The 25,735-nt window shown below is 30.2% G+C and overlaps 2 protein-coding genes and 1 long non-coding RNA gene across 3 annotated transcripts in view; 1 reads left to right on the top strand and 2 right to left on the bottom strand.

The window, feature by feature from the left end:
* Positions 1-25,735, bottom strand: part of LOC133030768 (uncharacterized) — an 85,149-nt gene that overhangs the window by 10,837 nt on the left and 48,577 nt on the right. The window lies entirely within an intron of this gene.
* On the top strand, positions 14,179-18,358 carry LOC115721904 (two-component response regulator ARR2). Its single transcript, XM_030651008.2, has 6 exons — positions 14,179-14,678; positions 15,153-15,305; positions 15,445-15,828; positions 16,142-16,218; positions 16,359-17,501; positions 17,592-18,358. The coding sequence occupies exons 1-6, from the start codon at positions 14,522-14,524 to the stop codon at positions 17,661-17,663; spliced, it is 1,986 nt and encodes a 661-aa protein (XP_030506868.2). The 5' UTR covers positions 14,179-14,521; the 3' UTR covers positions 17,664-18,358.
* On the bottom strand, positions 21,889-24,779 carry LOC115722221 (COBRA-like protein 7). Its single transcript, XM_030651371.2, has 2 exons — positions 24,036-24,779; positions 21,889-23,598 (listed from the first exon to the last, which is right to left on the bottom strand). The coding sequence occupies exons 1-2, from the start codon at positions 24,610-24,612 to the stop codon at positions 22,184-22,186; spliced, it is 1,992 nt and encodes a 663-aa protein (XP_030507231.2). The 5' UTR covers positions 24,613-24,779; the 3' UTR covers positions 21,889-22,183.

A 25,735-nucleotide genomic window follows, 5' to 3' on the forward strand; every position in this document is an offset into this window, starting at 1 on the left:
AGCAATTATTAATTACAAAATAATAATAATAATAATAATAATTGAGTAATTATATTATAGGATATATTCGTATTCATGACAAATTTTGCATTTCTCTTATTTGTTTTTTTGCTACAAAATATCAAACAACAATCGTGTATATATATAAATAGATTTGTTTTCTTAAAGTACTACTTTTTGGTTTTCTTGATGAGTAAGTATTTATAATTAAGTACCACTACCACACATTATATAAATAAATATAAGCTTTTTGTAGAAGTAAATGAAACAAGGGATTTGAAGAATTAAAATCGTTAAAGTCAAGAAATATTTAGAAATTATTAGTCACATGAATTAATAATTAAGAATATTTTATGGCAATGATGTTAATTATATGCATGGGGTACGTATATGGTCACAATTATGATTTTGATGATGTTGAGGTTCATATGGTGGTATTATATATATATGGAATTAAGAGTGAAATATTATTACCAAAAACAGTGATATAAATGGTGGAAGGGATGAGTAACACTTAAAACTCTTCTGTACGTCGCAAGATATTATGTATATATTATATTTTTGTATGGATTAATTAACTCTTATGTATAACCTTATCAATATTCAACTATAGCCTAAAAATATTAGAAATAGTGGCCAAAGGACCATTTGTTTAGGCTTTATATTCACTATTATAATTTTGATGAAAAATCTTTAAAACTTAATTCTATATAAAATATGGCTATGTAACAGAATTTTTATTTTAACAATATTTTTTTATGTTAATTTTAATAAAATATCTCAATTACTTAATATCATATTTTTTATTAATTTTATAATATTAATATTATTTAAAAATAAAAATTATGTAAATATTTTATATAAAAAATTTAATTTTATTATATATATTTAAAAATAAAAATTATATAAATATATAATCACATATATATATATGAAATATATATATATTTAAAGCTTAATTTCATAACAAATCTTTTGTTTTAAAAATAATTAATGATATATATACTTCTAATAATTTGTACACATTTATTATAACGTATTTTGTCAAAATATTTTCTAGTATAATTATTATATATAGAGAAATTAATTTAAAATACGTATGGCAATGAAATTTATTTTTTATTGTATATATAAAATACGTATATATATATAATCATATCTAAAGATTAGCTGCAATAATTAAAAAAATTCTCAAAGAACAAAATCTCAAATCCTATTTCAAAAATTAAAAAAAAAAATACACTACCTTAAAAAAATTGAACATACATGTATTGTACTTTATAATATCACTTAATTAAAAAAAAACTAATTATACACGTGCATTGCACATAACATCAACGTAGTATATAAATATATTCCTATACCTATTTATGTAATTGTTTCTAATATATATATTTTTATATATGTACACACATGCATATTGTATATTATAAAAAAAAAAATCTTATTTTGTGACTAGAAATAAAAAAAAAAATTGTGACTAACTAATTAATAAAAAATGAATATAATTTTTTTAGTTAAATTTACATGATAATTATTGCACTAATTAAATGGTTAGTAGTGCAATTACATACCTTACATATAATAGTTGAGCGCTCAAACTACGAGGTTGAATGAACTTAATTACTGCAAAAAAATTTATTGTTGTGCTTTCTGAGCGGTGGATGAAACAAAATATAGGTATTCTTAAAGTTAATTAATTGTGATGTTACAATCTTTTTCATCTAATTTTATTTTAGTTTTTTGTCAAACGATTCAGGAATTAGACAGTTTATTTTTTATTTTTTAATTCTAATAGTCGTGTCTCCAATAAGGAGATGTCCCAATTAAATTCTAAGTTATTATTTTTATTGATTGTTATTAATAAAATTCTACTATTTATTCAAAAAAAATTATAAAAAATATGAAAACATATATGGATTAATATATATACGACAATTAAATTGAATAATATATTATGCTTTAATATAATAAAAAAAATAATAAAATAAAAATATCTCAATAATAATAAGAAATATTTATGTGAAGTAATATTTTAAATTAATTATTTAGTTAATTTAATATAAATATTATTTTACTATAATTTTAGTATAAATATTTTTAATAATTTAAAGAGAATTAATATACTATATAGGTTATTAAATTTTTATTAAAATTAAATTATATATTATTTAATTAATATCATTTTAAAAATTTAATAACGTATACTCAAAATTATACATTTTCACCAATTATAATATATATTTGATAATAAATTTTTATTTTTCTATTTAAATTATTTTTAAATCTAAAACATATTTATAAACTTAAAAAATAAATAAAAAAATCTAAAATTAAGAATTATTTATCCCACAATATTATATAGGATAAATAATCCCACACATATAGAATTAACTGATTAATAATCTATACTCCTCAAGAAACATTTGTCTAGTTTATTAGTCTGGTAAACAAACCCTAAGTAGTATGGATTGCTTTTATAAACAAATGCTTTTTTCTAAAGGATAACAAATGCTTTTAATATATATATAAAATTATGAATGGTTAATTTTGATTTTGGTGGAAAGTGAAAACACAAATGGAAGGCTAGGGGCTTATCCCATATTATCTCATACTGAAAAAGTGATGAGTAGAGTAGCTTGAGATTGAGATTTGAGATTGAGATGGAGATATCATATATATGGAGATATAGATAGATAGCATTGAAACCCATCATACTTGGCAAAAGTAGGTTTGGACTTTTCTCCAACTTTCATGGGAAGCCACATGGCAAACCCTTAATCATACAACTCCTATAACACATAAAAACTCCAACCATCCATGCACGCTAACAAAGTACAATCTAACTTTGTTTTTCTTTTTATTTTTTTATCCCCAATTTCTTTTAATATATATTTATATCTATATATATATAGTTGTATGTGATTAATAATATTCACCACCACCATCCCCACGAAATTTAAGTTATTATCCATATTAAAGTTGGTACATGAAGAATTGCATTAACGATATGCTATACAACTAACAAACATATATATTTACTCATTTGTCTATTATTTATTGTAATTATAAATTATACTAATTAATTGAAATGGAAGTCATGGCGGTATATGATAATAATGTAACCAAACTTCTTATTGAATGCTTAAATATCCTTATAAATTATTATTTTTTAATTATAAATGAGTGATCTATCAATATTATTAATTGCATAACATTAATTTTACATATGTTGGTTCCTTTTTTTCGTTTTGAAAGGTGCATGCATAAGTTGTAATTATTAAAAAAATAAAAAATATATATATTAATAATTAGAGTGTCAATGAAGGAACTACTTCTAGTCACCCTCAATTGAAAAAAAAATACTTCTAGTGATCATGATTTGTTTTGTAAGTTGATATGTAGAATTGGGTACATAGGTCTAGGTAATATTATGTAAAAAAGAAAAGTAAATAATAAAAAAGGTATTGGGGTTCTTGAATGACCATTGCTCCAAAAGCAAACGCCAAAGGCCAAAATAATAATCATTAATGTTGCGCGTGAAAAACCCTGGTCGCAGTCATACACACAAACACGAAAACACACATATATATATATATATTTACATTAATTTGATATTTATATATATAAATATATTTATGGCTACATTCCAATGCATTCAATTTTCCTCAAAAGCATCTCCCAATCCCTATCAAAAGCAAAAACCATAAACCCAAAAATACAATAAACAATTATTATTAAATCATTAACTCTGAACCATTCCATCTCCCTTTTTGCTTTGCTTTGCTTTGGCTCGGGAAGCCAAAAACCCAAAGTTTGTGACTTGTGACCAAAAATAATAAAAAGCAAAAATTACTCACATAACTCTTTTGTTCTTAATCGTATTATTATTTCAAAAACTTTTTGAAGTTTGAGCTGAGAGAGAATTAATATGTTGAATATATTGGTGATTGTGATTGTGGTTGTGGCTGTGGTGTGGTGCATTTGCTTGTTTCTAATATATATTTGTTTCATCGTAATAGAGAAAAGGTCTTCAGGGAATATACGCTTTCAGTATTTGTATGCTCTACTTTAGTGAGTTCACAGCTTTTCTTGCAGTAAAAAAGCAATGCCCTTAATTATATATATAATATACATTTCTTTTTTATTATTATTTTGTTAGGGTTAGGGTTAGGGTTAGTTTATTCGGCTGGAAAAGATAATATCTTTGTGTTAAGATTTTGTTAATATGCATTCAAGAAAGTAATAAAGTGTAGATATGGTTCTTATTATAACCTTGTTCTTAATTTGTTGCTTTAGTCTCTATATATTAATTAATATTGATCATATTAATACATTTTTAAAAAAATTAATATTTATTAGGGTTTTTATTTCTTTATTTATTTGAAAGCGGATTATTTATGTATAACGAATATGTTTTCTAAAACTATACCACCATGACAATGACTTTGTCAAAGAAAAAATATAAAATATTTTTTTAAAAAAACAAAGAAATATAATTTTTTTGTAGGTTAATATAATATAGTAATTGAATTATTGTATATATTTCTGCGAAAATATATATATATTGTACGTATAATAAGACATGAATGACGTATTTTTGATGGAAATAGTAAATTACTACTTAATTATGGTCATGAATGTACGTAAAACATTCTCCTAATAACTTTCATCCGTATAAATTATAATAATTATTCGTTATTATTATTGACTAATATAATGACAGGTGAAATTATAATATATATAGCGACAAAAACGTACGTGGTGTCTTTGAATAAATTCGTACATCTATCCCAAACATAATTTTACTTTATTTAATTTACATGATACAATTATCGTCTTGTTTACATCAAATTTAAGATCAGTTTTTTTAATACCAAAAACACTACTTTAATTTCTATTTATCAAATGATCAGTATAGAAATTTCATTTTCAGCTAACATTTCAGATGAATTTATAATTAAAAGGGACAAAAAAATTAATTAATATTATATCTAAATCCTGTTATGTAGTGTGAATTTTTTTGTTTAGAAATACAAGTTACAGCCTCTTAATAAATTGACACGTGAATCCACACTTTTAGTGATAATTTTTAGTCACAACATCAATTTTTTGTGACTAGCTAAATATGACTGTTAGTCACAATAAAAAATTACTTGTGAAAAACATACCATTTAGACACAAGTTGTCACTAATTTAGATTTAGTTACAACAACTATTGTGACTAAAAATACATTTAGTCACAACAAATTGTAATTTTTGTGACTAAGTCTAATATCTTTAGTCACGAACCTTTTAATCACAATATAAAAATAATAAATTATAATTAGTCACAACTTTTTTATATTAGTCACAAATTTTGTTGTGACTAAAAGTAAAATTTTTGTAGTGCCATGTACCCGATGAAAAATGATGACGTGTTTAATAATATAGCTCTCGCAGAGCCATCCTCACATGATTCAAACTTGCAACAAGATGCGATCGAGATAGGGTCTAGTCGCATACTATGCCCAACATAGTTATTTGATAAGCATGATCGAGAGAAGTTAATATTGGTTGTGCATATCGATTATATGCGATGAGCAAGTAAGTCTCTCCAGCGACAAGTAAAAACCGCTTCTTTACATAAGTATGGTCTGAATGACTGATGTGTTCGATGATTCATTAAGAACTCGAATGTTCTAAGTCATCAACACATGGAATGTCCGAATATGCTATCAAGGATGGTCATAGAAATTCATGAACTAAACCAAATGGGCCCAAAAGCCCATTATGCGAGTACAACGCTATAGATCATATGAGTTTGTATGTTTGAAATATGAAAGGACAGAGTGCGACTTAGTAAGTTGGATACATTGTTGTCATTAAGTTAAGAATGGACGAAAATGTTCCTATATTTATTCTTCAAATATTTATCTTAATTAAATTGTACAATTATTGTAATAACAGTCAGACCAGTTGTGTAATTTTAATGGACACTTACTTTCCATATAAAGGGGTGGTCCAAAATTAATAAACTAAACTGAAATTATTGCAAAAAATAGATTAAGCAGATCGAGCTCTGACTGAACCACTATAATTTTCTTGTCTACTTTATATTCTATTTTTGTTTTTTTTTTGTTCATTTTGTAGCTAAAATTATGAGTACTCGCTATTCTAGGTGAGTACTTGCATAACTGCTGGTGAGTGTTTTTATTTCACTCGAATATTCACACTTTTTAGTGTTGTCTAAATTCTTCCGATAATATTTGATGCTTGTGGGAATCATTTTGTATAAACTCTTTTGAGATTTGAGAGGAGAATCGAAATGGCTACAAAATAGACAAACACAAACAACAACAATGAAACTATCAACATTGGCACTATCAATGTTCTTATCACTATTGCAGAAGAACCACTCCAGTTGACACCGTTATTGGGGGAGTAGGGCGTACTGCTACCATCTCCCTCAATTTATTTCCTCTATTTTCAGGCCATGCTGGAGAAATTTCAATGTTGCCACTGTGGGCAAGTTTCCACTAATAACACTTGCCCATGCTTCTAACTGTATCATTCAACTAACAACCGCACAATACACAGAAATACCATAATAGATGCAGACATTGCAGGCAAAAATTGTAGGAAGAGATCAGACTCGTGCTTAGTGTCAACTGCGAGTCCCAACACAATATCACACAAGTAATCATGTAACTAACGATAAAAGGCGTCATAGTGATCGTACTAATATTCCTCGTAACCGCATGGAATGCTCAGATGAAATCAACCCTGATGGGCTTGACTTGGATCAGCCTATTCGCAACCTTCCACGTGGCAAAGGACCTATTGATCCTAACTCTAACCAGTGATCTAGTCGGAGGGAAGAAAGGTCACATGAAGAGGAGGATAACGACCAGCGCAACCCACGCAGTCGTGCACAGTTGCGTCTTGAGGTAAATGATCACAAGATCTTCATCCTCGAGATCTGACAGTTGTAACCCTAGCATTTATACCAAGTTAGGTTTGGTGTGAATGCATCATAGTTAAAAATTTGCTTGAAGCTTCAATTTTGATTTTCGATCACAAACAAAGCGTGTTGAGCATCAGAAACTTAGAATTTTTTACCAATTGTATCCTAGTTGACCAAATTCTATGATAATTCACCATATTCATCTCATTTAACATATTTATTCTCATTTTCAATTCACATTATGAATTTTTCCATTTAAACTTGAAATAAATAGAAAATAAGTGTAATTCTGCACAAAATAAATATAATTAATTGAAATACATCTCTAAAATACTTTATAAAATGTACATAAAACTAATATATCAATGTTAAAATTTCATTATATAAATATGATATTTTTACGTTATTGTCAAGTTTTATTTACGCTGTTCTCAATTACACTTGCATTTGCCCCATCCCTAAAGTTGAGAATGCAGACCGTGTGAAAAGTTTTCAACCAATAAATCTTTGTAATTTTGGTTATAAAATCATCACAAGGATTCTCTCTCACATGATTAAGGGAGTTTTGGATAAAATCATCTCTCCTTACCAATATGCTTTCATCCCTGGCAAATGGATAGTCGATTCTTCTATCCCCATTCAGGAGATTGTCCGCAAGATCAAAACAAATCAGGGGAAAGGAGTGTTGATGGCTGTAAAGATGGATCTTAATAAGGCCTTTGACATAATTGAGTGGTGCTTCCTGGAAAAGGTTCTGCAAGCTCACGGTTTTCACAACCATTTTATTCATCTTGTTATGAAATGTGTTCTCTCTCTCTCTCTCTCTCTCTCTCTCTCTCTCTCTCTCTCTCTCTTTTTTTTTTCTTTTGATAAAATCTAAAAGCAAATATAAAAAAAATACACATATAGAAACACACATACATATATGTATAAACATATATATAAATATACAAATATTCATACTTTCTACAAATCTAATATTTGGGTCATTTTTAATCTTATGAGCTGCAAATAATTAAAGAAAAATGTGAGATAAAAGAAAACAAAGAGAAAATTTAACTAATCCTAACTATACATATATATCTGAACAATGATGAAGATAACTCCGGCGGAGGCGATGGGAATGTCAACAACGGTGGAGGGAGTGGACTCATCGTTGCGTGCTTGGAATGGTGGACTAGTCGACGATGAACAAATGGAGGTGAATAAGTGTTTTGATATTGAGGATGAAGAGGAAAAGATGAATGTTGGTGGTCAAAATTTTTGGGGATGAAGAGGGAGACGAAGGGGAGAGATAAATAAGGGTTCTGATATATATAAATATAAAATTATTAGGGGCAGATGTCCGCCGGTAATAATAGGATACGCCAATAATAATTAAAAGTATAACATTTTAAATAATATTTAATGTTATTAGCGACGGACTTTCACCGGAAATAGTCCGCTGCTAATAAATTTGAAATTTGATACTGAGAAAATTCTTGCACAAAGCAATTCTTTCAATATTATTACTTTTGTTTTAAAAAAATTCTACTCTTACCAGCAGATTTAGTCTGCCCCTAATAGTTTCGCCGGAAATAAAACATTTTCTTGTAGTGAATGCAAAATTATAAAATTGACTTCTCTGACTCTATGGATCTTTATTATTGTGAGAAACTAGACAGATGCTCGAAACGATATCCGATTCGGATACGCGCGCACCAGGCCTTTTGTGAACCTGGGCGTTGGGTACTTACTCGTGAGCTCCCGTAATCTTGTTTTTAATACTTCTAAGGCTTCTAAACTTGAGGACGAGGTCTCTTACCTTATTTTTTGTACCATTTCAAATTCAATGATCGCATCGAATTTGACATTTGAGCAATTGAAGGCAGAATCCCAAGTTGATTGTCAACCTGGGCGTTGAGCCCTATTTTTAAGCTCTCAGATTTGTGGTTTTCTTCTCGAGTTTGCTTGAATCTTCATTATTTTTTATGACAGAAAAAATGCTTGAAACAATTTTTACTAACCTTGATCGGAAACAACCCAAGTGTCAACCTGAGCACTAGGTCCAGCTTTGGCCCTTTAGAAATTCTGTTTGGTCCCCAGAATTAGTTAAATCTTAATATTTTCTGAAAACGGAAAAGATGGGCAAAAGAATTCTTGAAAAATTCCATTTGAAATGGCCTAGGTTGACAAAATGTCAGCCTAGGCGTAGGGTCAGCCCCACGTGTCAACCTGGGAGCTGGGCCCTATTTTTCGTACCTAAGAATTGTTATTTTTTCTTTGAAAGGACCTATTTCCCTATTTTTTATGAAGATGAAGAAGATGCAAAAATTGGATCTTCGATCTGATACTTGGAAGGCTCCTAGATTGACAGATTGTCAACCTAGGCGATGGGTGCTCAGGGCCTTAGGGTCCCCGGTGCTAAAAAATGAACTTGTTCTGATTTAAATTTTGATGCCTCAAATATGTTCGTGGTATGTCTAGTTGATGTCCCAATGCAGGTTTTGACCCTTTTGCACTAAAGCAGTCCCGAAAACCAAAATCTTAGTTGAGGATGTCAACTTGGGCGTTGAGTGAAACCCTAAGTGCCCAGATTGGCTTCAGGGTTGTGTAATTTCAGTTTTTGGGCCTTGGATTAATTTGTTCAATGTCTTCATGGTACAAAATACTAAAAAAATAGTGATTTGGATTCAAGTTATTGAAGGTCGAACTTTTATCACGGAGATCCCGAAGTTAACTTGGGCGCAGGGCTAGGGTCCCCTCCCAAGTCAACTGCTATGATTCGGATCTACTCAACTCTGTGATGTCATCCTCCACATTATGTGTCAAACATTAATATCCACGTCACCAGGGAAAGTTTACGGGTTAACAAAAGTTTACAAGAATATGAAAGCAACGTGTCTTAAAAAATGTTGCTCTTCAACTCATACAACCAAAACCAAACATACTTCTCAATCATTAATTCATGGACAGTAGTTTCAACCTTCTTAGAAGACTTTGGAACGTTTTCTTGTACACTTAATGTATGCAACTCACTTCAATAAAAATGGGTGACAAGCCTATTCTGGTTAGCTTTAAAGTTCATCGTCACTAGAAATCAAGTTTCTTGCATTCAACTATGGTAGCAAAATAAGAACATAAAAAATAAAAATAGATACTAAATTAACATATAAACAACTAATAAACGCTATATCAACATAACAATTAAAAATTTTATAGATAAATTGACTAATTCATAAAACTAAAATAAACAAAAATAATACCAAAATAACAACACAAAAATATCAACTTAAAGAAGAAGAAGAAGTACAATTGAATATGTCTTTTTTCTTTGGGCTAGTTAAAACTCAATTTTTCTAGATATTTCATCAAACACGTAGCATGTGTGTCTTTATATGCATGCACATATCCAAACTCATATTATAATATATTTACAGAACAAAATTTATAACTAAAAAGACATCCAAATTAATAATCTACTTTTGAAAAAAATGTGAACCTACAAATGGAATAGAAATAGACAGCGAGCTTTTTCTAATCAATTTTGAAGTACAAAATAACTAAAAATTAATTTTTTTTGCATTCAACTGCAGTAACAAAGTAACAACACAAAAATAAAAGCATTTAGAAAATAACATATAAACAACACTAACACAACGCGAAAGAAATATGAGAACTACATTTTTTAGAGAAATATCAAATATAGCAACAAAATCTATGCACAACCCAGTAAAAAAATAACTTTACCAACTTGTGAGTTAAATGGACATTAATAAGCATTACTTTTGAAAGCTAAGATTATTTGAAAAAAGATAAAAGAACTAAATTTAAAGGAGATTGTTGAATAATAAAACTCTAAATTTGAGTTTTATACATGAGATTTAGATTTGAGCTTTTCCAACAAAAATAAATCAAATGAAATGTAACAATAACAACAATTACAATAGAATAAATTAAATGATGAAAGCAACTACAAAACATCTTATAAACAACAATAAATCAACATATTTATTTAAGATCTTAAGATAAAATTACTAATTTATAAAACTCAGATCAATAAAATAAAAATAATAATAATATCTTGAAGAAGATTAACTTAAAGATGAAAAAAAAAAAGCACAAGTGAAGATGCACTCTTTCTTTTGGACATTATATCAAACACATGACATGTATTTTTTATATACATATACACAAAAATTAACTTTTTTTTTTGAATAAAAGCGTTTATATATAATAAAATGAGTTATACCTCATGATCATTACAAAAGATAGCACTTGGGATAGTAGATACCTCTATCATGCCATTTATATTATTAGTAAACGCCCATTTAGTCACATTATAGGCCACAAAATTACAGTAATTGTGCAAAAATATCAACTTAAAGAATAAGAAAAATAAACACAATAATTGTGCAAAAATATTTAGATCAAGCTTGTGCTAATGTAGTATAAACCAAGAAAAACAAAAAGAGAAGAATAATTTAGAATGTTAGCTTAAACAAAAATAGTAGAAAAAAAAAGATTGAAAAGAGAGATAGTTGAACAAGAGGGTAAATAACTGTTAGAGACTCAAACTGGAGGCATGCGATAGCAATGACTGAAGTCGATGATCTCTGTTTGATGGATGGATGCTGGCGACAATGAGGAAGTTTTGACAAAGGAGGGGATGTAGAATATTTTTGGATAATGAAGGAGGGTGGGGCTGAAATTGAAAGTTTAAAAATATAAGTGTATATCGGTATTTTTTTTGTAATTTTTAAAACTTACAAAAGTATTAAAAAAATAAGAAAGTATAAATATAAAAATTTATTTTGTAGTAATATAATTATAAAATATAATTAAATTTTAATTTATAGTGTAAAAATTCTTAAATTTTATTTAAAGGAGATACAAACAAGAGCTACCATCTACATATAATTGAAAGAGAAAATTAGATTCTATATTATTTTTATACTGTTCTTTTTTATTTTTATCATATTTTTTAAAGTCTATTATTTTTATTTTTATTTTTTTTTAAATATTTTACCAATTTTACCCTATCACTTCAAGATACTTTTCACGTGATTACCTTGTATTAAGGTATTTTGGATACAATACATATAAAAGAGATATGTTTTAATTAAATATAAATTAGAGGTAAATTTAGTTAATTAATAAATAAAAAAAATATTTTTTAATTTACAAATTAAAAAATATAAAGCCCAAATATTTTTATTTACTCACAATCTCTAAATAGCTTAAAACCGATCCTATTTTAAGTAAAGTGATCGACTCACTTAGACTTAAATAGCTTCCTTCATAATTAATATTAAATTTAAATAATAAAAAAAATTCAGATATTGATGCTAAATAGAAAGTCTTAATTAGTATATTCTGATTTTATTATAGGTAAATAAATAAATAATAATAATAATGAAAATTGAGTAATAATGTGTAGAAAGGGCAAGCATTTATAAGCCATGGAGACCTTATCCTGTGATGCGGCGGCAAATGACATGTGTCGGCTGAGGGAAGTGGGTATATGACGTGGCACCCAAACAAAATTCTGGTCAGAACGCAAATACACTATATATAATAATACCAATTAACGCCATTCTTTTAACGCCGTTTACTTATGTTTCTATAAACAAAACTATCATTTCTCTTTCTTACCTTATCATTCGTTACGCCGTTACGTGGATTCCATCCATTGGCACACGCTGACTTTTTTTTTTTTTTTGCTCTCTCTCGCCACTGTCTTATCTTATCTCGCATAAAGTTTCACCATTCATATTTCATATTCTTTTTCTTTTTTAATTAATTAATAATAAAAACATTATTTTTTCACTGTCACTATAGATCAGAATTAATTTAGTTAAAGACAATGAGATGAGATGAGGTAAATTGAAGAATTACTATATAATAAAATATGTTAAAAAGAAATTCATTGAATGGGATTGAAAAATATATATAAAATATAAATAATAATCGAAAGGGCTTATTACAATATTTGACCAATCATATGGAACAGAAAAAAAAAAAAGAAAGGGTAAATTTGACAATCTTCATTACCATAATTTTTGTATTGTTGAGGAAACTGATATATTATATAGTCATGCGTACATACCAAAATAATAATAATAATAATAATAATAATAATAATAATAATAATAATAATAATAATAATAATAATAATAATAATTGTTGTAATATAAAATGAAAGTCATTTTATGTTTTGTAATAAATAGTAACCAAAATGTGAACTTTCTTTTTTTATTGGCATTCATTCACGACCCAAATAAGGAATTACTCATTAAAAAAAAAAAATTAAGACTTTAAATTCAAAATCTAATTTTTATGGCAGTTTATTTTCCTATGAAGAGATAATAATAAATGAGTAACTAATTTAGTATTTTATTACACATCCAAAAAAATTTGTCATTGTGTTCAAAAATAAAACATTTGTCATTTTTTGTTAAAACTCTCACTACATACATTGTTACTCCATATTGCCCATTTTGTTTTGATAGTCAAATTCAAAATTGGAAACTTATATCATTATTTTTGTATTGTTTGTATCTGTTTTTGTTTGATATTGTAATCAGATATTTCAAAAACAGTAATCTCAAATTAAAAAAAAAAAAATCCCTCTATCAAAAAAATAAAAAATAAAATATCCCAATACAAAAGTTTCCATTTTTTTTCATATTTTTCATTAATGTAGAACTTCAAAAATAGAACTATCTCATTCGTCCATACACAATGAATCATTTCACACCTCCCAAAAAATTGCACAATCAATTAAAAAAAATTAACAATAAAAAAAAAGTAATATGTAATCATGAATTAAACTTAATTGGTAATCATACTCATTTTCCTAATATTATTAACTGTAATACATATCTCCAAATATTATCAAACAATTTAACAAAAAAAAAAAAATACAACCTGATAAATCTTAAACAAAATTTCCCTTTTCTATTATTATTATTTTATCATCAGTTGTAAATTAATAATAATTTTTTTTTACTCTAAAACATTTATTTTAATTTATTTTTCATTTTTTAAGGTAAACAGTAAATTCGGACATAAAACTGAAGTAAACGTTGGACTAACTTAGAGTAGATTTAGATGCTTTGGGTTAGTTAAATCTTATATGTGAGCTGGATCCACTCCTTCACCCAGTGACCCACTTTTTTTTTCTTTAATTAAAAATAAAAATTATTATTTTTATTTGTATTTTTTATTATATAAATATAATACTCAATAATACATTAAATTAAAAATAAAAACCCGCAAAAACAGAGAAATTTAGCTTGAAGCAGAGCAGGGACAAAGCAGAGTTCTCTTTTTTATTTTATTTTTTTTCCTTGATTTTATTTTATTTTTCTTTTTTGGGGAGGTTATACTCCAATCTCAGACCCAAAATTATTGATCTTTTTTTTTTTTAAACAAAGATTACATCTTTAGCAAAATCAAAATCAAAATCTCGTTCATGGTGGCGAATCTCGAGCTGGGTTTATTAATTTTCAACCCAACTTCTTCAAGCATGTAAATTCGGTCTCAATCTCATCTGGGTGTTCTTTAAAAGTGAAGCTTTATTTATTTTTGGGTATGAATCTGAGTAACGTGAAGGGATCGATGTCGACTTCAACTTCCGGTGCCGGAGTTTCCGACCAGTTTCCCGTGGGTTTAAGAGTTTTGGTTGTAGATGACGATCCTACTTGTCTTATGATCTTGGAGAAGATGCTTCGAACATGTCTTTATGAAGGTTTTTAATTTTTTTTTCTTGGTAATTATAATTCTCTTCTGGATTTGTATTTGGGTAAAGTCTTCTTCTTTTTTTAATTTTATCACTTATTTGTTCTAACAGCTCAAACTTTTTTTGTATATAATATTTTAGACTTTTTGTGAGTGTTGCAATTTTTTGGTTACAGTGCTTGTTCATGGGATTTTGAATCTTGGTGAGAAAAAACCCCTAGAAAAGAGAATGAATTTGACTCTCTTAAGATTAGGTTATACTCAAGCTAAGATTTAAATCATGGGTTTGCTGAACTGGTTCTAAATGGGTCAAAAATTTGTGTTGATTTTTGTCTCTTTGAAGCTTAAATAAAACAAATAAAGTTTAAGCCTTTCATTTTTATGTCTCTCTGTAGATTTAGAATCCTCTGGCCCTCTTTTGTTTTCTTCTGAATCTTTCTTATGACTGAAATAGATTTACTCAAATTGTTTCAGAATTTCGCAGTTACAAAATGCAATCGAGCAGAACATGCCTTGAATTTGCTAAGAGAGAATAAAAATGGGTATGATGTTGTTATAAGTGATGTTCACATGCCAGACATGGATGGATTCAAACTTCTGGAGCGTATTGGTTTGGAGATGGACTTACCTGTAATCAGTAAGTACTGTTTTTCTTTCTATTATAGTTTTTGTCAAAGATTTAACAAACCCTCCTATTAAGAAGCCAAATACTAGTTTGTATATCTATGTTTGTATGTAGTAAATCTTGATATATATAATGTCTGTAATTTGTTCAGTGATGTCTGCGGATGATGGTAAAGATGTTGTGATGAAGGGTGTGACTCATGGTGCTTGTGATTACTTGATCAAGCCCGTTCGCATTGAGGCTTTAAAGAACATTTGGCAACATGTTGTTAGGAAGAAGAAGAATGAATGGAGAGGGGAAATAGAACAGTCTGGCAGCGTTGAAGAAGGAGATCGGCTAGCTAAACCATCTGAAGAACCCGATTACTCGTCCTCAGCCAATGAAGGGAACTGGAGATCTTCTAAGAAGAGGAAAGATGATGAGGAAGATGGTGATGACAGGGATGATTCCTCAACGCTAAAGAAACCGCGGGTGGTTTGGTCTGTTGAGCTCCATCAACAATTTGTGGGTGCTGTTAATCAATTAGGCATTGATAGTAAGTATTTTCCTTCATGTCTTACTTTCTTTCTCTTCTTTACTTTCAATGATCTGGTTTGAGATTATGGTGTTTATTTCATTTCAAGTTTGGTCTAGGAATCTAGAAAATTGGATTTAAATGTACAAACATTCATAATGTGGAAGCCATTGTTATGATTCCCCCCAATGCAGTATATCTCTTTCTGCTTTTTTGTCCACATTCTTTGAAGAAAAATATGTTGGGAGAAATTAGAGTCTAATATTTGCTCAAGCATTGCATTGAAATTGTGAAATTCTCTATCATGTTACTCATACTTAACATGTTAATGCAGAGGCTGTTCCGAAAAAAATTCTAGAGCTCATGAATGTTCCTGGGCTCACTAGAGAAAATGTCGCTAGCCATCTTCAGGTATTAGACGATTGTGTTCGGTTTTAAGATAAAAATTTAGCAATTATCTTATGTTGTCTGGTTGCTTTCTTAAAATTATTGTTGTGGTAGTGTATTTAATATTTTCTCTGATCTGTGACAAACTCAAATTTGTGGAACAGAAATATCGATTGTACCTTAGAAGACTCAGTGGGCAGCACCAAACAAATATGAATAACTCTTTCATGAGTCCCCAAGATCCAACTTTTGGGCCAATGACATCATTAAATGGTATGGATCTTCAAACTCTAGCTGTGACTGGTCAACTTCCTGCACAAAGCCTTGCCACACTTCAAGCAGCCGGACTTGGTCGGTCAACACCAAAATCTGGCATACCTTTGCCCATTGTCGACCAACGGAACCTGTTTAGCTTCGAAAATCCAAAATTGAGGTTTGGAGAGGGGCAGCAACAACATTTAAGTAATGGTAAACCATTGAACTTGCTTCATGGAATTCCTACAAATATGGAGCCGAAACAACTTACTAACTTGCACCAGTCGGCCCAATCTCTTGGGATGAATATGCAAGTCAATCCCCATGGATCCCAAAATAGCCCTCTACTTATGCAGATGGCTCAATCCCAATCTAGAGGACCAATTCTAAATGAATCTTCCAGCAGTCATGCTTCCAGGCTTCCATCATCTGTATCGCAGCCTATGGTAACAAGTGGGGTTCTAGGGAGAAATGGAATTTCCGATAATGGCAGGGGAGCAGGATACAATCCTGTTATGCAAAACTCTTCAATGTTGAATTTCCCCATGAACCACTCCTCCGAATTGCCAGGCAACAGTTTCCCTCTTGGAAATCCACCAAGCATATCTGGTCTCGCATCTAAAGGGGCATTCCAAGAAGATGTTAACTCGGAAATTAAAGGATCTTCAGGTTTTATGGCAAGTTACGATATATTTAACGATTTGAATCATCATAAATCTAATGATTGGGACATACAGAATGTAGGATTGACCTTCGATGCTTCGCGACAGTCAAACAATTTACCAGGTAGCTTTGACATGGTTAATCAAGGATTTTCTCCTGGCCAAAGAAATCTATCAGTTAGGAATCATTCCAATTCTGGCAAGACCATATTCTCAATGGGAGAAAATGATCATGGGACCTCACATAACATCAATCAGAACCTTAATCCTCATCACGGTGACCACTCGGTGAGGGTTAAATCTGAAAGGATTCCCGAGATAGGCAACGACACCGGCTTCTTTCCTGAACAATTTGGTCAAGATGATTTAATGAGTGCACTCCTTAAACAGGTCAGTTTCCATTTTTTATATCTTTATGAACTTATTTAGTATATCGAAATAGACACTGATTATTATCGAAATGTTCTGTTTTCCTAACAGCAAGAAGGCATTACACCAGCTGAAAATCAGTTTGATTTTGATGGGTATTCCTTGGATAACATTCCTGTGTAGAATACACTTGGCATTTTCTGGTGTATATAGTTGCTGTGACAGATTGAAACTTATCCTTCTTCTGCAACCATAGGGTGGATTTTAAAGTTTGTCTAATTCAAGAAACTTGGACTTCTTGATTTTTCATTTAGCCACATATCTTTTCTATGTGAATATACCATGCTTTTTTCTGCTCTGCTGCTTAGGACATTGTTAAGATCAGGCATTTTGGTATTATTTCCATATGGATCAACCATGTGCTTGGATTATAAAAAAATTCACTATATTGCATGATATGAAAAAGAAAAAAACAAAGTGTCATGCCAAATTATGCAACAGGTGTAGTGCAAAATTTTGTGCGGCTTTGGCGGTAAATTTTGACCGGGGTCGCCACTACATCTCGGCTACTGCTGCTGATGCTGCTACTGGCATAGCTTCTTCTTCCCTTAGTTTTTGGGTACATCTCCAATTGTGGGTAGTAAGTAGGTTTTGTTGATACATTTGCAGACTATTTTAGGATCATTTTCTAACTCTAATAACACATGAAGTTTGCCCCATCCCTTATTTTATGTTTCACTTCCATTTTTTTCTTTTCTTAACTTTGATTGTACATATTGTATTGCATTGCTCATGACTCAAGTCTGAGTATTCGTTTCGTTTTTTGTTTTTGTGTACTAAGAAGCTCTCTCATTTATTATGTTAGATTTTACTCTCAACCATGTTCTTCTCTACAACTTTAAGCTAAGACAGATTTATTTGATTATGAATTTATGAATTAAGATAATAACAATATAATTAATTTTCTGGTTGGTGAGTAACTAGCTATCGCTATCTCCAACAGTATTCTTTAACATCAAATAATTTTCACACATTTTTGGTATGATTTTAACATCAAATGGCTGTTTTGTACTCATTACACTTGAAAGAGAATATTCTAAAGAACATTCTTTCTCAATTTATGTGAAAAATATATCAATTATTAAAGAATTGCTCAAATATATGTGTAACTGTAAGTTGTGGTTGTTATTTTTGAATTATTTTAATAAGTTGTGCCACATGGAGATCAATTATTTTCCCTTTCAAAAAAGAAAAAAAAAAGAGTGTAATTATTTTAAGTTAGTCCCTAATGTGATGCAATTTTTTCAAAAAAACAGCACTCTCAACTAGAGTTGTACATATGGGCGGTCAGGTCCGGCCCAACTTATAATTTTAAAAAGTCTGCTTCAAATATAAAGGTCCAGCCTGACTTATATGTACAATATGATTATGTCGTGATGTACCCATATTTTTTAGGAGAAAATTATAATATATACCCACTTTACTTTATTTGTTTTAATTTTTTACTTTCATTTTCATATTCTTTAAGATATACTTACTTTTATAGATGATGTCTCCATTAGACCCCCTAGGTTAATGTAAATTATATGCTAGACTAAAGTAAAGAGTGAGGGTATATTGGAAAACTCACTCATAAAAGTGAATATATTTTAATAAAATATAATATGAGGATATTTTTGATTAATGGATATAAAAAAATAGATATTTCTCAACTTATCCCTATTGAGGGTAAGTCAACTTGGTCTATGAGCCCAAATTATTTGTCATGCTCAAACCCGTGTCATGCTTTGACGTGCTTATATATGGACCGAAATATGTGCCTAAATACAAGTAATTTATAAGAATAATTATATAAATTTATAAAACACTAATTTTTATAATTTTTTAATATTTTTACATTCAATTTTTTTTTTTTATGTATTTTTACGGTATTATATAAAAACAACAAAATAATATCAAAATAACAAAAAAATTAACAACAAAATAACAAGAGTACAATATAAAAATACACCAAAAGACCATATTTTATGTAAATAAAATCTAAAATTTTTAAAAATATTGAAAATTCTATACATACCGTATTTTTATAATTTTTTTTAATGTTATTTTTATATGTATATATTTTTTAAAAATATTCCTTTATTATACAAGTGTGTATTTTCCTTTGGGAAATTTGATTTTCTATACTTAGAAAATCAAAAAATTTGATTTCTAAACCAATAATTTAAACCCTAAAAAAACTATACCTTTTTTTTTCAAAACCCCAAAAATACCCCCAAACTAAAACTATCTCTCTTTCTCTCTCTCTATCTAGCCGGTCCCAAGAATCCCACACCCCAGGTCCGATGGTCGGACCATGGGGTCCGATGGGGTCCGACCAATCGGACCCATCGGACCCCAAGGTCCGACCATCGGACCTCTCTCTTCCCCTCTCTCTCAAATCGCAGGAAAAAAAAAATAAAAATTAAAAGCCGGTCGGACCTCTTTCTTCCTCTCTCTCCAAAATCGCAGAAAAAAAAAAAAAAAATTTCAGAGACTGGGGTTGCTCTTTCGGGTTGGGGTTGGGGTCGGAGGGGTTGGGGTCGTGGTCGACGGGGGTGAGGGTGGTGATCGGCGTTGGGGTTGACGTGGGTGGGTGAGGGTGGTTCGGGTGAGGGTGGGCGGTTGGGGTGAGATAGAGGGAGAGAGAGATGATGCAGAGAGAGAGAATATTGTGAGGGGGGTATTTTTGGGGTTTTGAAAAAAAAGGAATAGTTTTTTTAGGTTTTAAATTTTTGGTTTAGGGAAAATTTTTTTTGATTTTCTAAGTATAGAAAATCAAATTTTCCTTTCCTTTTTTATTTTTCATTGAATTTTTTTTTGACGTAATAACTGAATTTTTAAACTTAAATAATAATAAATAATTTTAACGTTTTTAAGCATAAATATATTAATATCAATATCTTTGTATACTATTAAATTAACACACAATATATATTTAAAATAATATAAATAATAGATTTATACGCTTTTTTTTTAACTATATTAATAATTAAAGTATAAAACTTTTTATTTATGAATGTATTTCGTGTTTTTTTTTCTATATTCGTGTTTGTCGTGTTGAAGTCTATACTTTTTATTCGTGTGATATCTAAGTCCATCTTTTTTTGTGCCATATCATGCTCGTGCCTCCCGAATTCAGATTCGTACCGTGCCAAAAAAAACCCGACTCGAGTGTATAGTCTAATATTCTCAATAATTTGGAGTATTTTCTTCTCTCATGTACTGGAGTCTGTCACAGTAGAATAATAACAAAATTTGAGATTATTTTTTTAATTATTACTGTTGAATTTGAGCTGAAAATACTTTTTCTTTTGTACCATTTTACAAAATAATCTTATTTGTAATATTTTAACTAAGCACGAAAATAGTACAAATCTAACTGTGTAAGCTTAAGTTGGTAAATGAAATAGACGAAAATGGGAGCATTACATTGACATTTTATAATTTATACACGAAGTAGTTCATCCGATTAAAACAATCAAAATGTAATGTTATACTCATATTTCGAATAATAAATGAATAGATCTATTTTTGTGATACTGTACAAAATTTTAAATGATCTCCCCGCGAAGAGAAAACATGAAGGAAGTCTTCTCGACAAACATTGAGTATGTCAGAATGAGCAACGAGGCGAATGTGCCATCAATAAGGCTCATCTCGAATATCACAAGATATAAGACATAACTTGCACAAATAGGAAGGGCAAGCTTGTTGCGAGATGAATACTGTTAACTCAGCTCGCATAAAACTTACATCTTGAAAAAGCTTACTTATGAGGAGAGAAATTCTTTAGCCAAACTTCATTCTTGTAAGCGATCAGGAAAAAAAGCTAGTCTATTCAAGTTATTCGCGTGGAGGATCGTGAATAACATGTGTCAATCACTTAGTGTATATCCCGAAAAATAATGAAGTTGCTCAGTAAAGCATGATGAATATCGAGATCATAAAATAACAGTTATTTATTATAAATCGTACCCACCAATTAGTAGATATATAATACACTAGAAATCTCCACATTTAATAACTATATTTTAGATAATAATGAAACAATTGCTATCATAATTCTATAAATAACAGGGCTCGTGTTGTAGAAGGGGCGGCCAAAATTACAGACTTACAGAAATTTTGCTAAATTGTATTTTGTAAATTTTAATTACGAAACTAAGTAAAAATCTTTTATTTTTATTTATAATCAATTTCTTTATTAATTATTAATAGCTTGATTATGTTTAACAAAATTCTATAAGTTAACAGGTTAATTAAAATAATTTATATATACTCACAAAAACTGTTCTTAACCATACTAGACTCGGACATTGAACATAAAGTTCAATACACCATTCGTAAAGGTACACATGAAAAAAGATTAAGCACATAAAAAAGAAGCTTTGTTCAACAATGTTTTACACAAAATAGACTTTTACATCGACTACATATATTATGACATGCTGTTCCTTAGTATGGTATATATACTCCTGCAAAACTAAGCAAGCAGCAAGTTCCACCAGCTGTAATCAGAATTCACAACCAGTTTAACTAAAGAGGCTGCCAAACTCCTGATTGAGCCTAAAATGTTAAACTGAATCACTGAAAGAATAAAAAAATCAGCAGCAGAGCAGCAGCTACTAAATTACCCAGTTCCTCATCATCCCCAGATGTAACTATATCAATATGAGCACCAAGACCAACATGAGTACTGAAGAAATTGTGACCGAGTTCCTTCTCTGATCGCTGGTCGGAAATACTTTAGGCAATGAGCATTCTTCGCCGTTAAAAAATACTTTGGTGGGAAACCCTTCTCCAGCAGCCACCTTGATTCCAGGGGTAAGCTTCTTTGTAAATGATATTACTGACTGTTGCTTTCCAGGAATCCTGGGATCCCTCTCTGGGTTGAGGGCATCTGTTTCTGCAACAAGGTAGTTCAAACCCTCGTTGCCCTGCATGAAAAGGGTATTATTGACACCATTCAATTCCAAGGTAGTTCCATTGAAAGAGTACATTTTTTGGTAACCAGGGACTGCTTTCTTCATTTGAACAGCAGCAAACCAATCAGGGAAAGTAGTTTCATCCCAGTTGAAGAGTGTGATCCTTGCACTCCACCCTTTATTGTAGTCAGTAGCCAGATGCCAGTTGATACTTACTCCACAATTATCACTACAAGGCATTGGATTAGGATTTGGTAGATGTTTCAGTTGGGCCCAAGCTATGGCCTTAGCAGTTCGATTCTCAAATGGAACAAGAAGTACCTCTGGTGGAAGAAGCATGGCCTGTGCACTTGTGCTGCAAGTACGGTCTGTTGTACGCGAACAACCACAAGCACAAGTGTTGCAAGGGATAACTGATTCATTGTAGTAAGCAGAAAACGAAACACAACATCTGGGCGATGAATCCTTAGGCACTGTTATGTTGCACACAACCTGCCAACTAGCCACAGCAGTTGTGTTTGTGGGCAAACCACTGGGGTCAGGGAATTGGCTAGCACTTACCCGAGCAGGAGGGCCACATTTATAATCAGGGTTCAGTGTGCCATTGATTCTCCAGTTTTGAGGTGGTGAGAGCTCAGACCTGTTGACATCTGGAGGCATTTTAAAAACCTGAAGCTGGAATGATGAGATTGACTTGCTTGCATCCATTTGTGGTGGCAAAATGGTACCATTTCGACAGCAATAAGGTTTGAATCCGAGGATTGAGTCATTGTACTTAGTTAGGGGGAGGTCAATTATGGTTGGCCTTCTTTCACAATTAAACACAGTAGAGAAATCTAGGTCCTTGTAGTGTTGACCTTGTACCCCAAAAACACAGTCAGAAGAATCAAGCACAGTTGGATAAGCACCTTTCATGGTGTAAATAAACTCGTCCTTCATCCAATCCCAACTTAATTTCCAGTTATCAAGACGCCCAAGAGGGTTGTGGTTTTCCATTGTGACTTGTGCCCAGTAATTTGAGTCATATGTTCTGATCACATCGTACATAATTGTAAGATCACCATTTTGGCGTGGCAGAAACTCATCATCTACTGTCACATTTGATTTGAAATCTTTGTCCACTGTGCAACACACTTGCATCTCATTCTTCCCTGAATAAGAACAAGAAGAAACAACATTAAAGAGAGACTAAACTAGTAATGTAATCTAAACGCAAACATACAAAACATTCATTATCTTTGAAAGGTAAAAGTTCATAAAAAACCACAGAAGTTGACATGGTCAACCTCACACAATAATTCAGAAAATAAATGTCTAAAATTCAAATCAAGACTATGTTCACCTACTTTCAAAACAATTAAATGAACTACTCAAAATCATAGATTTAACACTTGTTCATTGTATTTAATACCTAATACAATGACATATAATAGCTTTCATCACATTAAGCTTACTCAATTTCTTTATTTTATTTTTCTCCCTTAACTAACCCTAATTCAAATTCAAATTTTCAGAACTACCATTAAAACCCCAAAACTCAAAAATCAATTTTTGAAAGAACAGTCAAAATCTTGCTAAATGAACTGACCTTGCATAGTGGGTTTAGGACAAACAAAGCCGTCATTAACGAGAGAAATATTAGTGGGTAGAGGAACACTCGGTGAGGCAACTCCGAACTGAGTCCCAACCAATTTAACCTGAACACTCATCTGGGTCTCGTCTCCAGCAGTCTCAATAGCTGTTTTCAGATCCGTCATCGGAAAACCAGCAAAAACCGTTCCATTACCCACACCACCGGGAATACTATTCCCATCAGCGAGAACAGCATTCGAAGCAGAGACCAAGTACTCATCGTGCTGAAACCCAACAAAGACCTTCCACGACTTGAGCTCCTCAAGCCCGTTGTTGAGCACAGTCAACGTAGACTCAAACCGGTAAGGCTGACGTGATCGATCGTTCTTTAGATTCGGTGGGATACGCTCGCCGTCGGTGTAGGCGTACGATAAGTAGATTCCATTACAAGTTTCGTTGGCCGGCGGAGGAGGAGGAGGAGGAGCCGCTGCCGTCGTCGTTTGAGAGATCGAAAAGGGTATAAAAGTAAGAAGAAGGAGAAGAATGAGGTTGAAGGTGACGAGAAAGAGAGAGCCCGAGTTGAACTCGGCCATGTCTACGCAGCTCAACTCGACTCAGAGTCCGTTTAGATTCAAAGTTGGGATTTTTAAAAAGAAAAATAGTAACCAGAAAAGAGAGAAAGAAGAACTTATAGAAATGACGTTTTTTTAAATATAAAAATGGAAACGCGAAACGAAACGCGTAGTACAGCTTAGTGGAGGCTGTAGTTTGAAAAACAAAACACGCACTCTTTTATTTAATTTGTCTAAAATTAATTAATTAATTAAATTAAATTACGATAAAGGAGAAAAATATATATTAATTTTACAATTTTAATTTATTTTCTATATAAAAAATTAGATTTTTTAAAAGATGTATGCCAAGAGAACATATTATATAATTGGATAATTAAATAAGTCATTATTTGTTGTAAAAAAAAATTATAATTACAAATATAACAAGAAAACTATATAAAACTAATAAGAAAATAACATCTAAATAATATCAATACAACAAAAAAAATAATATACTGATAACAAAAAAAATCAACAACAAATTAACAAGAGTACAATATAAAAAAGACTATATTCTATAAAAAAAAATTATAAAAATCGTAAAAATATTTAAAATTTCGTACAATTGTATTTTTTTTTTTATTATTTTTATATATTTGTGAAATAATCCTTTATATAATTTTGGGACAAGGTCGAGAATATTATTTTGTAAACAATTTTTAGTTGTAAGGTTAGTTAAATAATTTTTTTTTTTAAACTTTGACATATGTATTAAATCATACTTTTAAATTTTTGGAACTATTAATTTTTTTTAAAAGGTTATTCGTATGGTTAAATTTAAATATTTTTGTCGAATGTTTATTAAAAGACACCTAACATGAAAAATTATTTATTATGTCTCCATAGTTTGGAGTGATTTTTAATGATGAAAAAAAATCTTAATTAAACTTTAAACTATTTCATGAAAATAATATTTCATATAAGTTGAGGATGATTAGTTTTGCTAACAAACCTTAATACAAATACAAAACAAAATATTAAGTGGACTTTGAGTAATTCAAACTTCAAAGTTTGTTTGAGAGAGCAGGTAACATTAGATTTCCGAAACAAATTTATAAATTTAAATAATAAGCCGGTTTAAACTTGAACTATAGTAGTAAAA

The sequence above is a fragment of the Cannabis sativa genome, chromosome 9 (assembly GCF_029168945.1).
Source record: "Cannabis sativa cultivar Pink pepper isolate KNU-18-1 chromosome 9, ASM2916894v1, whole genome shotgun sequence".
Classification (NCBI taxonomy): Eukaryota; Viridiplantae; Streptophyta; class Magnoliopsida; order Rosales; family Cannabaceae; genus Cannabis; species Cannabis sativa.